This window comes from Drosophila busckii, chromosome 3R (genome assembly GCF_011750605.1).
Source record: "Drosophila busckii strain San Diego stock center, stock number 13000-0081.31 chromosome 3R, ASM1175060v1, whole genome shotgun sequence".
Taxonomy (NCBI): Eukaryota; Metazoa; Arthropoda; class Insecta; order Diptera; family Drosophilidae; genus Drosophila; species Drosophila busckii.
The window spans coordinates 9,102,387-9,119,719 of record NC_046607.1 but is presented as its reverse complement, the minus strand read 5'-3'; the positions used below and the strand labels follow the sequence as shown (position 1 = coordinate 9,119,719).

Sequence of the window (17,333 nt, the reverse complement as noted above, 5' to 3'; positions counted from 1 at the left end):
TATTTCTGCTTTTGCATATAATAATTATTATTATGGTTATACACCTTAAAGTTGCAACTGAATAACTGCAAGTATCCAACTTGTATTGAAGTATGATAAAAAATGTATATAAAATCTCAAAATGTTCTGGTTTAATTCTGATTAGACGCATATGTGAAGTTTTAGGAGCTGGGCGCCCAACATTTCTTTCTTCTTCGTTAAGTCGATTCTTTTCATGTCTTTTTCTTATTTTAACTAGACGCATTTTGAAAGGCTTATGATTTGTATTATTAAAATAAAGCGGCAATTTGAAATGGAAATTTTGTTTCTGTTTCATTTAGATGATTTTTAATTTTATGCTTGACTTGAAGCCCCAAACGTTTTGTTCTCGTTCGTTCAGGTCGTTAACATAAAAGCGATTCTGTATTCTGATTAGGCGTATTATTATATTAAAGCTTAAGCGCTCAGTGTTTGTTTGACCATCCCAATATTTTCTTTCGCCTTTCGGCAATATCAAAATGATTCACCTGGGATATATTTATATATCTAATGACAGACAGAAATTGGGTGTATTGTGAGCTGTGTGCTTAACATATTAGCTAGACATTTGTCACGTGTTTGGTGTCTATTTAAAAATAAGTTATTGGACAAGTGTTATTTGAGCCATGTCCATTTGTTAGGCTACTGTTTGCAGCGCTGAAAGGCTAAAGACAGCTGGATTTATCGCACGTGATATGTCTGCCTGTGTATTTGTCAATATGTCAATATACTCGACGCAGCATCAACGTCGACGGATTTTGTTGAGCCTATGAAAAGGCGATAAATGACACCAAATGGGCAAACAAAAGCGTTAACAAATGAGCAGCGCAGATGCGATTAAAGTGAGCCGTATCTTTTGTTACAAGAGTCTTGCATCGAATGCTCTTGTGGCTTACAAATTGATTGCTAAACATGGCTGCTTATGTTTTTCTGTTTTTATCAGCGCCGCGACGTCTCTGACGCGTCTCAGAGTCACAATAATAAAGCAACGAAACAGCCAAGTCAGCCGCATTATAAAAACTATTTACTGATAAGAGAATAAATATGTACGCACACACGTATGGGGCATGTATTGGTGTTGGTGAGCGCGGCTGAGCAAACACTTGCAAGCTGTCAAACAGTCGAACGCTCAGTGTTTGTAGATAAAGTATCTACAAGATACAACAGCGCTCGCACTCTCTTGTGCTCGCTCTCGCGCTCTCTCTCTCTCTCTCTCAGCGCAGTAGTTTGAAACTCGTAGATACTCTTGTGTGTGTGTGTGTGTGCGTTTCGCTTGAAATTCATTTCGTTTTTAATTGTTTTCAGTTTTTGAATTTAGTTGTATTTGATTTTCACGTACTCGCACAGCTCTGAGCTCGCTTTGCTGAGAACTTTCGATGCGGTTTTGAAGTGCTTTGAAGCTCCAAGTGTGCAGTGCAGCTTAATTGAACAACAACAACAACATAAACAAACAAACAATAGTTATAAGAAAAAAGCCATTCAAGTGAGTGAGTGTGCCAAGTGCGTTTGCGTTTCTCATACATTTTGGGCAATTGTTGCCGCGCTAACAATTTGTTATATGATCTTCAAGTGGGCCCCGCACTTGAATTCGCTATTCATGTGATTGTGATTGCGGCGCCAGCATCATCAACACACAAGCATTTAAGTGTGTGAGTGTGTGAGAGAGTGTGTGTGTGTGGTGTTGAAAGAAATTCTTATCGTGCCACAAGCCTTTCAATTGAGCACAACTCATTTGATTGGTTTGCTCAATCAAATGACTCTTTGCAATCAAAGCAAAAGCAGCAGCAAATCAAACCTAAAGTACTTGCTAATGTTAAACTGCATACAGTGGGGTACAAAGAAATTCGGACACTTAAAAAGGGCTATCAATCATTTAGTATTTGTAATCGATACGAAAAAAACAAATGAAGCCTGTGAGCTAATAATATTAAACAAATAAAATACATGAACTTCAGTTGAAAATGTCGTGATCATAGGCTAGGGGCTAGAAAAATGCATCCAATCTATAATATAATAATGTATTGGGGCTTTAATTAGTGTATTTTATTCCCCTACTGTATTTCAATTCGTTTGCATAACTATATTTCTCACATTTATACAATTACTGCTGCGGCCATTTTAGTTTTATTTTTTTTTTGGGAGCTCTCATTACTAAATGATTTTTTTTTTATACAGTTTATTTTATTTATATGTGTTTGCCAGCTAATTCGCTACTTCACTGCGGCCTTATCGGCGAGCACATAAATAAAAATGAGTATAAAAATACAACAAATATATAAATATATAGTACCTTATCGCCTTTTACTTCGCTGGTGTGTGATAAGTGCGGCAACATTCAGATAAGTGCTTTCTACTTATATACCGAGTATTTCAACCAAGCTGTTGCATATGGCGCTGCAAATGGAATATTTCTCCTAGTTAGTGCTTCAGTGTGTGTGTGCGCTCAAGTTTGATAAAGAAAATCAGTTGGAGTTTATAGCCTCATACTCGTTTGTATATATAGCTGACATTATATTACTTTGTTGACAGCTTTGAGACTTCATTTCGCTAGCTTTTAGTTTCTATTGGGTTTCAGTTTGTGTGCAGCTTAGTGCACACACTTATACAAATGTAAATAGTGTACAAGTGTGCGTGCGTATGTGTGTGCATCTGTCTCTTAGCTTCTTATTTCAAGAGCTTACAAAATAGATTTGCCAAGGCAACGCAAGTTGGGGAAGCAATAAGTTCAGGCAAAGCTCAAGTGTGATTTGACACTGGCAACGAATGTGATTAGATTAAAGTTAGTCATAGAGCAGCAACTAAAACTAATTTTCATTAATTAATAATGACTGTTGTAATTAACGGCAACAAAATATAAAAATATTATTGCACATAAACAAACGCTAGTAAATTTAATTGAAAACATTCAAGAATTTTCGTATCATAAAACTGTCTCTACCCATTTGCCATTAATTAAGCGTAATTTTTAGTGTAATTTACTGGATTTGTAATCTTGTTGTTGCTTTACTTTATGTTGATTGCTGCCCACTGTATAGAAGACCTTGTTCTAATTGAAAGATGCATTTCATTATGTTTATATATACATCGGCAGCTGTTTCGAATACATCATCATTAGCACATTTTCTGCTTGAGTGCATCAAATGACGTTGATATAGCGACAAGATCTTTGCTTTCGACGCTAATCAAGCGCATATTGCAACATATTGTGGCAATTTCTTGAATTGTTTATAACAAGAAGTAAAGCCATTGAAAATGCAACAAAATATGAAAATTCTCCCAAGAATGCCTTGGCTCGGTTTTTCTTAGCTATTGCTTTGCTGTTTCTCATCACATTTCAAGGACACGAACACATGTTAACCCACAAAAATGTCGAGCACTTTGCGTGTTTGGCAACGTTGCAACGTGGGGTGGCGGCGCATGCCTCTTGTGGCACCAACACACTTGGCAAATATTTTAACGTTGCACGTTGCCAGTTGCAGTTGCTCTGACATTTTTGTTTTATGGCTTTGGCAAATGAATTCGGCGCCATTTTGTAGCCGAGCGAGCGAAATGGGGGAAACTTTTCTTAGCTCATTAAATTACTAAATTAATTGAAGAATTGAAATGCCAAGCGCATAAAAAAGTAACTGGTTCTGGAACTTGTTCTGTATCATATGCTTATAGCCAAAAATATTCATTAGTTCTTCTACTATATATACATATACATATATGTATGTGTGTGTGTGTGTGTGAGGTAAATGCAAATTAATTTTTGGCTGCTGACAGGTGGCAAAGCAAACAAAGTGAAAAAAGCACTGATGGCAATAAATAAATTTCAATGTGTTTCTTTTAGTATAAATTTTGTTATTATAGAGAGAGAATCTTTGTTGGCTTGTCTTTTAGCCCAATGCACAACAATTTGCTGCTCTGCGCATTGAGTTGAGCTATTGTTGTTGCTGTTGCTGCTGCTGCTGTTGTCGTTGTCGATTTATTGCTCATTTTGCTTTGCAGTCGTTGTTTAGCGCACAGAAATTTTATTTAATGGTCAAGGTCGTTTGCAGTCAAATCAAATACACACATATCTAAGTGTATGCATATATATATATACGCATATATATAAAAGCGCAAAGTGTATGTCTGTCGCTATAAAAATAATAAAAAAAAGAGACACCGAGCAGCTCGCAGCTCGCAGCTCACAGCTCACAGCCCAAAGCAGCAGCAACAACAATATATTTGTTTAATTAAACGCCATTTTAAACAAATAAATGCGCATCGCTTAGTGCATATTATTGTTGCTATTGCTGTCTTGGCGCATACTTAATAAGCCATAAAATTATTATTATACTCATAGTCGAGTTGCAGGCCATAATATTCACATTGGATTAGCTTTAGCTTTGGGCCAGGGCTAAGTGGAATGCAATAATTAAACTTAAAATTTCGTTGCAAGTAAAACAAATTGTTATTTGCTAATGAGTTATATATATATACTGGATTTAAAACTGGTTTTAAATGTTAGTTAGACTAATTACCAAGCAGGTTTTTGTATTTGTTTCTTTTTTTCTGTTGTTTTGTGTTTTTATAGCAGGTATTATTATTAAGGCTTTAATGGGATTTTAATCATATGCGTCTTGAGCTATAAAATTATATTCCAAGTCCATTAAAATTGCAGCAATATGCAATTGCTGCTAAGTTAATTTCTAAGGCATCTATATGACTGTCAGTGATTCATACTTTGATGTTGTTGATGTTGTCTGCTTATCACACACACACACGCACACACACTCACATAAATGTCGTTAACACACTGACATGTTCATGCTTGAAATCCAATTGTTGTTGTTGTCTGTTTGCGTAGCGCACCAAGTCCTTGCAAAATAAAATCCTGCCGTTCATTTAATCCATTAAATACTCTCTCTCTATCTCTTTGTCTATCTCTCTCTCTCTATCTTTCTATTTGTCGAACGTGCTATAGTTATAACTTTAATGTACCTATCTAAGTGTTTTTTATATACTTACTTGAATATATATATATATATGTTTATGTATATGTATGTATATCATATAATGCCTTATTGTATGTATGTACATTTATTATTGCTGCATATTTCACTCATAAAATATTTTTTTCTTTTTCTTTTTTTCATATAAACGTTACAAAAAAAAAAAAAAAATATACAAAACTCGCACATTCCACCACAAAACAAAAACAAAACCAAAATCAAAATCGAATAATACAACGAACGTCACGCAATAAAATCAATAATTATAATAAAATAATTATAGAATATAGAAGGACTCTACATACAAGCATATATACATAAATTAAGCCCTAATTTATAGTCCTGACGTAAGAACGTAACTTGTAACTGAAAAGAAAAAGAATTCATCGAACGCATATGCATTAAACGGCCTCAGCTCACAAACACATGTACATGCCAAGCTCTGTCTCTGTGCGTGCGTGTGTGTGTGCGTAAGTAACAATCATTAGAGCTGAAGGACACACAGCAAAAAGCAGCAGCAACAGTAACTGAAACAGAAACAGAAACAGAAGAAGAAGAAGAATAAAGAACGTAATGCTAGCACAGATGCTATTTGTGGAGTTGTCAAGATAGAAGAAGCCACTGCGTTTAAGTTTGCGTTTGATTTGCAACAATTGAGGAAGTCGAATTGTAAGAAGAAGAAGAAGAATATATAAGAAGAACGTTTCGCATAGCGAAACCCACTGTACCAAGCAATCCAAACCAAACCAAAAGCTAAAGCAAACAATTTAAACAAAAATTATTAAAGCTAAACACACAAACAAGTGAAAAAGTCAAAAGAACATTAACAACTATTAAATAACAAATAGCCAGCAACATTCACTTAAAAATGGCCGAAGACGCTGCCATGGAGACATGTCCCAGTCCTGAGATGGGCGATTCTCGCAAAAGGCCGCTCGATTCCGATCCGGAAAATGAACAAACTAAACGCTCACATTTCAGTTCCGGTAAGTGTTGCAAATTCAAATCCAATCATATGCCCCAAAACCAAAAAAAAAACATAAATTTTTAAAATAATTCAATATATTTTCAATCGCTTTAACATATACTCGCATCATTTATCTATCTATTTATCTATCTAACTACTCGAAATGCCCTTTGTAACTTCTATACAACGCTCATCATAAGCTCCAGCGTGTAAATAAATTCATGCATTTACTTTTTCGTTTGCCACACATATACATAGATATGTTTAGCTCGATGTTGTTGCTGTTGTTAATGTTGCTGTTGCTGCTGCCACACACACACTGCAATGTCAAATTGCATAGCTCGATTTCAATTTCAATTTGCCACTTCATCATTGTCATTCTCTAATTGAAGCGCTACGTGTCATTTGTGCAAAAGGCAATCAATGCACAAATTGCGCATACGCCCAGTGAATCAAATGACAGACGCCAAAGCCATAGCCAGAGCCAGCCTGCCAGCCTGACAACGAGACAGATTCCAGCTCGACCTATATTTCCAGTGACCTCTTTGGCTGTCCACTGGGCAATAGAAGAGAGTACCCAAAGCTCAGCTCAGTAGGTCGCTACATATTCAAATGCTAAGCAAGTGGTCAAGATGCTGCTGCTGCGCTTTGGCTATGCAAATCAGTTGTATTTGAAATTGCTTGGCCACGAACGTGCACACAGCTATGCTATACCTATAGCTATATCTATATAGCTATGCTATTGACTGACTGACAGCTCTGCTTGATTGCTACTGCTGCTTCAGCGGGTGCTGGTTGCTTCAAGGTGAGCCACGACGCAATCCAACTACCTGTCATCGCTGCGAAGCGAAGCATTTGTGGTCGTCATAGACATAAAACACACACACACGCAAACACCTTTAAATTTGTTGTTGTTATTCGAATTTCTCATACAGGTATTGTTCATTATTTATGTTTGCATGTGTTTGTGGCTCCGCCTTCACTGCAGTCAAGACAGACAGACGGACAGACGGACAGACGGACGGACAGACAAGCTGCTTAACATTTGACTTTTTAGTTGGAGAATACTTTACTTAGATCATGTCTGCTGCCTCAAGCTTGTTTTGCTGTTTTTTGTTTTCTTGCTTCAAAACTTGTTTTGACTTATGTATGTGCTTTTGGTATTTGTTTTGCCTAACTGACTGACTAACTGACCGAAAACTGTTTGGCACACCTGTACGTAGGCATTAGGAAAGGTCGCGATAAGACGCAGAGCTTAGCTGCATATCTTTTGATTGAATATTGTATTAAAATTATTATGATAAGCTGTTGAAATTAATTAACATTCATATTCATATATGTGTATTCTATTTAAATGTGCATGTATGTGTTTTCCTATTGTTGCTGCTGCTGCTGCTGGTTGAACAGGTCCAGGGCATCTGTCATGCTTATACACACCAACAATATCTCACTCACACTCATGCACAAACAAGTTGTTTATTAGTTTTGAATTTATTTGTTTAGCTGGCTTGCCTGTCAGTTATTTATTAATATTTATTTCGCTTTTGTTGTTGTCATTTGTGGCAAAACGTTGCACTGACATAAGCGCTCAGTTTTCGGGGAAATTTCTATAGAACCCGTATAACTAGAACGATTATTTTAAGGGATGCTGCTGCAGGCTGCAAGGAAATGCAGTAAAACTAACACAACTGCTGCTGCTGCTGCAGACATTAAAGGCAAGTGTGGGGGGGTCAAACATGTGTCGCTAAGTTGTTGCGTTACGTAATCATTGCTGGCCCGAGCCAGCTGGAAAAAATGGATGCGCGGGGCCAGGCGCCAAAGCCAGAGCCGAACCGAACAAAGCAGAGCCGAGAGCGAGAGCGAGTGACAGCAGAGAGAACGAGGCCAAAGAGCGTGGACAGTGTTGACCTACTTTGATGACAATGCGCAAGTGTGTGTGTGTGCGTGTGAGTATCCTAGACAAGGTCCTGCGCAGTAGCCGTGCATAAGTATCAGCAGCAGCAGCAGCATCATAGCTGCAACGTTTGCTGCAGCATTGCAGCAACTTTTTTGGGCGCCACTGCAGCCAGCAGCTTTGCCGCCATAGTAACGTCCTTGAGCACACACAGAGACACACACACACACACAGAGACACAGACATGCAGCTAGCAAAACAAGAAAAAAAGAATTGGCTTGCATGTCCTGGCCACTTGTGCAGCTGCAAGCTTCAAGTGCGTTTGCCTGCCTGCGGGCACTCTCTTTGCTCTCTCTCTCTTTCTCTCTATATCTTTTATGCGCTCTCTTTCGCTCTCATGTATGTCACTCTATGGGTTTTTGGGTTAGCGTTACCTTATGCTTAACGCATTCCTTTGTTGGCTCAAGCCAACTCAAGTGCTGTCGTGTTGCCGTTGTCGTTGCCGTGTTGTCGTCGCTGCACTTGTAGAGAATCTTCAGCCACCCAGCAGCAGTGCAGCCACCCACACACTTTGCGCCCTCAAGTGGCCTACTAATAGCTCGAGTGGCCCGCCTGGTTAGCTTAGTATGTATGTATGTTAGTTAGTTGCTGTGTGTGCCTGTTATTTTCGCTTTATTCTCATTTCATTTCTTCCGCTATCTGTTACATTGCCCTCAAAAAACAAAAAATAGACGTGCTCACCGTTTATCGATAGACCAGGCTGGGGGCGCCTGCTTTCGATTTCAGCCCATTGTGCTGCACTCGAATTGGGTCACACTTATTTAGTGCAGCTTGCACTGCAGTTGAGCGTATGTGCAATAAATTGCGTATACGCAGCATGCGCCCCCCTAATATGAAAAGCAGGGGGCGTCTAATGGAGTTTCGATGTGCCAAAAAAAAGAAACATTGACACGTTGCTTTTTTAGTTGCTCGCGCTTATCTGCTCATTTCACAAATGTGTTGCGACAAGCTTTTTTCTATTTTAGTCGCTCGCTCTCTTGCCTCCCGCATAACAAGCCGCAGCAGGCTGCTGCTGCTGCTGCTGCTGATAATGCGCGACAAAAAGTAATAAAAAAAAAAGAAGCAAAATACAAAATACAAAACACAAAATAACGAATTGTATGTATAAGCGTGAATTTGAAGTGAGGCAATCTTAAAACTCAAAGCCATTAGATCATAAGCGCGCGCTCTTTGCTCACACACACACACACACGCACATGCGCGCTATTATATGATCAACTGAGTCATTTCGATCGCTCACGCTCCCGCTCTCTCTCTCTCTCTCTCATTCTCTGTTTGTGTGCGTGTGTGTGTGAACTCTGTGCCTTTTGGGCTTGGATTCATTTGACATTCTCGCTCTCTCGCTCACGCTCGCTATGCGCGACTATTGCCGCGGCTGCCGCGCTGTCTCCAGCTCCGTCTCCGCTTCCATTACAATTTCTGCTGCTGAAACGTGTGTGCGACGGTTCGACACAAAATTCTTCAGTGCGGTTTTAGTGCGCGCCGTTGCCGTTTGTCGTTTATATCGTGTGCTCGCTCCATCGCTCCAACGTTGCGTATTAGCAAAAGCTAAAAGAGTCGAAATTTGTCAGAACCACCGAGTTGGCTGCCAACTAACAACAGCATGTTGTTTGCCAGAGCTCAACAGCAGCAGCAGCAGCCGCCGCCGCCTCATCAGCCACAGCAACTGACGCCGTCGCCTCAATTCCAGCAAAGCTTTTGTATGTGTGTTTGTTTCTTTTACAAGTGCAGTCCGTAGTTCTAAATCTTACTCACTTTATGTACATCGACCGACCTTGATACGCGGCGTCATTGGCGGTTGCAATTTACCCATTTGTTCATTTGACAATGACAACATCTAAAGCGCCTAAACCAATAAGCATACGTAGGCAACACAAGCGAACGGGGCAACGTCAACGGAGCAACGTCAACGTTTATCTCATTTTAGTGTTTGTCTTCGTTTCGTTGCTCGTCAGCCGCATTTGCTATTTGTGCTTTTCATTTGGATCATTGCGATCACATGAGCACTAACTATTGTAACTTATTGTATCAGCCAGCCAGCCAGCCAGCCAGCCAGCCAGACTCTGCGTATACGCAACATTCGAATTACTTTAGTTTACGCTGTGTCAAGGTCACGTTTTCATTTATGAGCTGCGATTACGAGGCTTACAGGCCTCGAACCTGTTAATGCCAAGACGAGAGTCGCTCGCTCAATATTACAGTCATGCATGCGCTCAGTCGCTCACTTCAATACGTGATTATAGCCAAAGGCAACAATTAGAAACACATTGACAAGCTCGCTAGTGTGTGTGTGTGAAATACATAAACAAAAATCCCAAAAGCCCAAATGATGTTGTTGAGACAAGCGTACAACAAATTTAGCTCAATGTCAGCTGCTAAATGATAATTCAAAAACTAGACAAACTACGTAGCATTGACTCGAACTCGAACTCCAAGTCAAAGTCGAAATTCGTAATCGAATTCGAATTCGAATTTGGAAATTGTATTTCGAAGGCGTAGTCTGAAAGCTTAAGCAACGCATTCTGATTTCAATAACCTGCAATTAATTCAAGAGTCACGCTCGGCAGCTCTCTTCAAACAACAAGAGTCTAACAATAGCACTGGCCATGTCTCAATGTGTGTGTGTGTGTGTGTGTGTGTGTGTGGGTAGCCAACTTCTAGAGCCACTTGGCGCACCGAACTGACATGGTCAATGTTTTGAGTCAACAACAAGCGGGAAGCAAATGCCACTCAACCTTGAAATGCGATTGTCTTCTGTCTGTCTCTCTGTGTGTGTGTGTGTGTGTGTGAGCCAAAAATAAATTAAGACAGTCGCAAAGAGTAGCTGCTACTCCAGTTAAGCTGTCGCTCTCAACTCGAGCAGACTCCAATCCACATTCCACATTGAAATTCAGCTGCATTAGCTAATCGCTCTGCCAACTAGTTGTTAATTTCTGTTTGGCAACACCAACACAACGCCCCAAGTCAGGTGCGCGTGCCAGCAACATCTGCTTGCGTTTATTTGTTATTACAATTAAATATTGTTGAGCACTGAGCGGGCGAGCGAGCGAGCGATAAATCAATTTTGGTGTTTAAGCCAAACGGAAATGCTACAAGGGCTGGCTGACAGATGATCTCACTCAAACGCCCACCTCAGTTGTATTTTTTGTTATTTCGTGTTGTTTGCATAAACAACTTTATTATATTTAAATGCTCAAACAGTTTTTTTTTTCGTTAGTCGCCATAATTATTATATATGAATTGCATTTGAAATTAAGTTTCAGTTTTAGTTCGACTGCAAATTATCAGCGTCAATTGTGCTCATCTGTATAATTAGCTAAATACATATCTGTGTGTCTGTCTGTCTGTGTGTGTGTGTGTGTGTGTGTGTGTGCTTCCTGGTCCAAATATGTCAAGGCTGTAGTTACAAAGCATGCGCTTGACAGTTGAATTGCTATTGATTTGAATCTGGTAATTGTTTGGGCAATTAGTTGCTCCAATTAGTGCGGCTGGACTTTAAACAGTTTTTAGGTTTTTTTTTATCATTTACATTTACATTTCATTTCAGCGCTTACATGGACCTAAACACACATTTTTATTTGCATATCATTTGATTTATTTGATTCACTTTTATTCATTTCAATGTGCTTGAAATTATTGTAAAACTATTGTACATAAAACAGAACAGAACAGCATAAGAACCATAAAAACGCAATAATGCAATAAATTAATAAAGTAAGCAATGCAATGCATATAATGAACACTCTTATAATTATTGTTGTTGTGCCCAATGCTTCCGTTTAGTTAAACACCAGTAATAATGTGAGCAAAACAATTTTTATTTCAACGCATAGCAACATTCCTGCAAAGTCAATAAGCAAAAATAAAATTACAAATAACTCAACGAACGTGATAAAAAAAAAAAAAAAGTTATAAAGAACAACAACAGCGCAAGCTATAAATAAAAGTAACAACAAAAAACACTCAAGTCAAAAATTGTGATAAATACGACAAGCAAAAGCCCAATAGTTAAAAGTAAAAGAAAAAACAACTACGACTGATCGATCAGACATCAAACGATAGCAGCTGGATAAGTTTCGAAAGCAATCATCAATGAGCCTTTGGATACGCAGCTGAACTGATTTGAACTTATCTGAACTGAACTGAAGCGAAGAGAAGAGAGCGACAGAGTCAGAGCGAGAGAGAGAGAGAGAGAGAGAGATAGGCAACTAAACTAAAGGAGGCTGAATGGTAAACATTAATGGCACTGTAACTGTATTTTTACTTGTAAATGTAAAAACCACCATCTACCCATACCATTTATTTGGATGTTGTGCAACTATCGTCATTAACTACTACTGTCTATATATATATATATATATATATTTATAAATCCATGGACATACTATTTCTAGCACCAATTGACAACTCGATACTTGCAAAAACAATCACATACTACTACTACTACTACTATAACTACTTAACTACTCTTATTATTACCATGTATCTATTTACTATATAACCATCAATCAAATGAGCATCAAACTAAAGCGGAGCTAAAGACAGATCGATAACATTATCATGCAAGGAGACCAGAACTTACATCGGACCATCAGTCAGAATCAATCGAACAATCGAACAATCGAACAATCGAACAATCGAACAATCAAATCAAGCACTTGCAACCTACACAAATTGCTGCTGCATCTGCTGCTGTTGTCGCTGTTGCCGCTTTACATATCTCGATATGCAAGCAGAGCATATTTATTATAACTATCATATGTAACTCTATCTATCTATCTATATCTATTTCGCTCATTTACTCGCAATGTTCTAATGATGATCTATGTTGTAGCTGCGCTGCTCTAGTTGCTGCTGTGGCCGCTGTCTGATCATAGATCAATGCCCATTGCTCGTCCAGCACCATCTCAGCATTCACCATCAACAACACCAACCAAATAAACAACCAACCGATCTAATCTACTCGCCTCAAACGATCGAACTTAACGTCTCGTCTCATTCAACGTGCTGCAACTCAAAATCAAAAATCAAATCTAAAGCCAACACTGCTCTCAATGTACTAAAACCAGCTGCCACTTTCTAAAACTATCTACTACTCTACTATACACCGCCACGCCCACCGCATCTCAGAATCCATCAGAATCAGAATCGACATAGAACAGTCAGCAAATTCAATTTGCAATTGCGTTTACACACTCGACTTCAAAGTGAGCGTCTGGCTTAAGTCCTGCATCATCATTAGTTTGAAGTACTTTTGCTGACTCTGCTAAGTTTTTGTGTATTCGTTGACGTTGTAAATTGTTGTAAATTCCAATCCCAACTGATTTCTATTTCTTTTTCTTTTCGTTTATTGTGCAAGTTTGTAAATTGGAAGCGCGTTGAGTAGACAATCTGATAATCTGAGCAACAGCAGCAAAAACTATCAATATGTAAATAAATCAAAAATAAATGAAAACTCAAAGAGTACAACAACAAAAACAATTCCGTCGCACACAATCCAAATCTAAGACTGAGCAGCAGCCAACAACAACAACAACAGCAAACTGCAATCATTAATAGAGCATTAGAGCAGCATTTGGCAATGGATGGCATTTTGAATGTTGTCAGGGGCACAGCCTCGCAGCTGGATACTGAATTCTACACAGCAGCAGTAGCAACTGCACAGCAGCAACATCAGCAGGAGCAGCAGCAGCAGCAGCAACAACATTTTGCATATTCGTATAAACATTACAACAATCCGCATGAACATTCCAAGACAATCTTAGCAGCCATGTCGCCCTCATCATTGCATGGGCTAAATAGCGCCAGCAACAGCAGTAACAGCAGCAGCAGCAACATCAGCAGCAGCGGCAGCAATCATAATGTTGCATACTCATTAGCCGTTCATAACTATAAGCAACAGCAACACCAGCAGCAGCAACAGCAGCAGCACGCACAAAGCTATTCTAACTATAATCTAAGCCATACTCAACTTAATCATCAGATGGAACAACAACAGCAGCAGCAACAGCAAGAACTGCAGCAGCAACCACTTAGTCAGAATGGTTCGCCAAATTTAACGCCTGGCGGCAGCACATCGCCAATTGGACAGCGACAACAACAACAACTGGATAATCATGTGACAACAGCAATTGCAACACCAGCAACAGCAACAGCAGCAGCAGCAGCAGCAGCAACAGCAACTGGGCCGGCAGCTTCGACTGGTGGTGGTTATAAACAAGCTTCATGTTGGTGCTACGGTGAGTTTGATCAAAACACGCAATCAAATTCAGCAACAAACCCAAAAGAGTTGCGCACAACTTGTTCTTCTTCTAAATATACCACACAACTACCATCAACAGCATCACCAACAACAACAAAAGCAAAAAAAAGAATTATCAAATATCAAATCAAACAAACAACAAACATTTGCTATATATCGTTCGCTCTCTCGCTCTCGCTCTTTATCTCAATCTCTCAATCTTCTTTAACACAAGAACAACAGCTTCAATCAATCAATCAATCAATCAAACTATCACCAAGACACCATCTCAACATCTCTGCAGCTGCCGTCGCTTCATAGCAATAAAATGATAACAAAAACTAAATATGAAATATATAAATAATTGAATAATATGCGAATTGCATTTGAACAAACAAACAAGCAAAACAAAAGTCAATAATTTCATTTGATTTAAATAAATAATATGCAATCATTATAAAATCATACGCTCCAACCAACACGCTCACGAATAATTCACAAGTCCACGCATAACAATTTCCAACTCGCACACACACGCACACGCACACACAGACACACACACATGGAATAGTTGTTAATAAATTTCACATTGTTGCATATTAAGTGTTGCGTGTTTTTTAAACATGTGTAGGTGACAGTCGCAGTTGCGTTGCGGCTTTGCGACTTTGCGACTTTGCGTGCTGCAGATTGCTCCACGGAGACTTTGAGAAATGCAAATCCGTGTTAGCCATTGGCGCGGGTTGCGCGTCGTTAGCCCAGTTAGCCCAGTTTAGCCCAGACGACGCCACCACCGAACTATGCATACTAAATTAGCGGGCCACGCCCCCAGCCCACCCTCCCCACTGAGTGTTTTAATGTATATTTATGACAACGACATAAATTAAGCTGCTGCTGCTGCTGCTGCTCAGTGTCAACAGCAATGGCTGCAAGCTGGGCTCTCGCCCTTTGTGGCTCATAAAATGTCGAGCAGCAGCTTTGCTTGCTTTTCTTTTTCGTTGAAGTGCACTTTTGGGGCAGGGCAGCAGACTCGTAACTCAAATTCGGCCATTACTTTGGCGCTGTTTGTTGCATCGCTCGCTCTCTGTGTCTTTTGTTTAGCAAATCTGCGTTCGATCGCTGGCCGACCCAGTTGCCAGTTTGCTGGTGGGGTGGGCAGTTGGTTGGGGGTACCTTGAATCTGTGACGTGTCATGCTCGAGCGCTGAGCGCTGCAGCGTCGAGTGGCTAGTTCCACTTTTTGCGTTTTGCTTTTGCTTTTGCTTTTGCGTTTGCTGCGCTGACAGATGGCAGCGCCTCATTTCGACGCTTGTATCTAATTAGAGAAATACTTTTGAAGGACACTTTGTTTTGAGTGGCAATAAGACGACAGCGAGCACGACAACGACACACATTTCAATTTTAGCCAAAGCGGGAGACGGGCGGGGGACGGGCTGGGAGCGTTGGCTAGCTAAAATTAAATCTAACAGCAGCAAGTCGAGCCGCTCATCTCAAAGCAAGTGCCAGGCCAGTCGCCAGTCAGGTGCAACGCATTTGCTGCTGTTTTTGTTGCTTACACTTGTCGTTGTAGTTGCAGTTGCAGTTGCAGTTGCAGCTGAGCCGATTGCTCTTGTGTAATAGAGCGTCGCCGCTTGACACATTTTATTAATTGAAATTTGTTTGTTTAGTCAGCTGGCGTGCCACAGTGCGCATTGGCTAAAGAGGCAACGCAACGCCATTGTCATGCCATTGAAACATTGAACAAATGACATCACTTATAGCTATACATATTGATTATACTATATATATATACCATCTTACTAATATTTCTATGCACTTTACTCTTGTTTCGTTTTAGGTGAGTCAGTTTGTTCTGGAATTGAGGTTGAAATTGAAAATAATAACAATAATCATAATCATCATGGTAAGCTTTGTCATACTTTCATTAAATACCATTAAAATTCATCTTTGATTTTGCAACAAACGAAAATATAAATAAATTATAAATGTTTAAATACGAACAGTGTAAATAGTAAGGAAATTCTGTTTATCTATTTGTATTATATGTTAAATGTGCGCTCGCTCTAACTGTATCTATCTTTTCTCTTGCTCTTACTCTCTCTCTCTCGCTCTCGCTCTCTCTCTGAGACATGTTGCGCTTTAAACTTGATTTGTAATTTATCCAAAAAGCACTTCAACTGCGTCCGTCTGACTTGCGCTGAAGAAACGAAACTGAAGCGACAGCAGCGCATTAACCTTTGACCAGCTCTGACCAGCTGACCGTCTAACCCTTTGACATACTTTTGACTGAACGCCACAATATTTTACATTTTACATTTTGCGCTATAGGCGGGCCCTACAAAATATTTTGTTGTGCAATTTCTCGCTCTCTGTGTCTTCTTCTTCTTCTTCTCGCCAGCATTTGTATGTTCGCATCCTCATTCAGCGCATTAAACTCTCATGGCTTGCCAACAACAACAAAAACAACAACAACAAACAGCAACAACATTGACACTTAACACGCTTCCCCCTCCCCCCCTCTGCACGCCAACGCACATCTTTAACAACCATCATTGTACTATGAGCGTCATCACCAGACTGAGACTCAATCGTACAATGCATAGTTATCATACTTCAACTTAATCAATTTCAATCAAGCTCGATTCAGATTCAGATAATCCCGTCTTGGCGGATGTTAAGGAATATTATGCCATTAAGCTACATGTGCGAGCACTACGTACATACGCGAAAGAACATCTACGTATAGTATCTGCCTCGTAACTATAGTTCATTATATCTAAATAGTGTAATCATGAGCTTCTTGGACCACTATGTCTACTACTCACTGTTGATGAATAAATATACTACGAAACTACTAAATGATGATGAAACAACAACAACAACAACAACAACTGCAGCAACAACAATGCGTAACAAGCGGGGAACTTGCTCCTGATCTGACCTCAGCTAAACCCCCCAACTAATCAATGACCGTGCTGTGCGCCTTTTTTTTCGACTTGCAGGCGATACCACATTTCACATGAAGATACTGGTGCCAGCGGTGGCGTCCGGCGCCATCATTGGCAAAGGCGGCGAGACGATCGCCTCGCTGCAAAAGGACACGGGTGCTCGGGTCAAGATGTCCAAGTCGCATGACTTTTATCCAGGTGAGCAAATCAGTTGAGCTCTCCCAAGTTAC

The 17,333-nt window shown here is 39.7% G+C and overlaps 1 protein-coding gene across 10 annotated transcripts in view; it reads left to right on the top strand.

Annotated features, from left to right (window-relative positions):
- The window catches only part of LOC108601873 (RNA-binding protein Nova-1), a 28,318-nt gene that overhangs the window by 8,387 nt on the left and 2,598 nt on the right, over positions 1-17,333 (top strand). For 2 of the 10 annotated variants that reach the window (XM_017989840.1, XM_017989839.2), the window contains exons 2-4: positions 5,281-5,983; positions 15,993-16,058; positions 17,158-17,301. In XM_017989840.1, coding sequence (XP_017845329.1) covers positions 5,866-5,983; positions 15,993-16,058; positions 17,158-17,301 — 328 coding nt within the window. In that variant the 5' untranslated portion in view covers positions 5,281-5,865. Of the gene's footprint in view, positions 1-1,363; positions 1,502-5,280; positions 5,984-11,751; positions 12,149-13,277; positions 14,158-15,992; positions 16,059-17,157; positions 17,302-17,333 lie in introns of those variants that run through there. The other 8 variants (XM_017989833.2, XM_017989838.2, XM_017989841.1 and 5 more) reach the window with 8 other exon arrangements.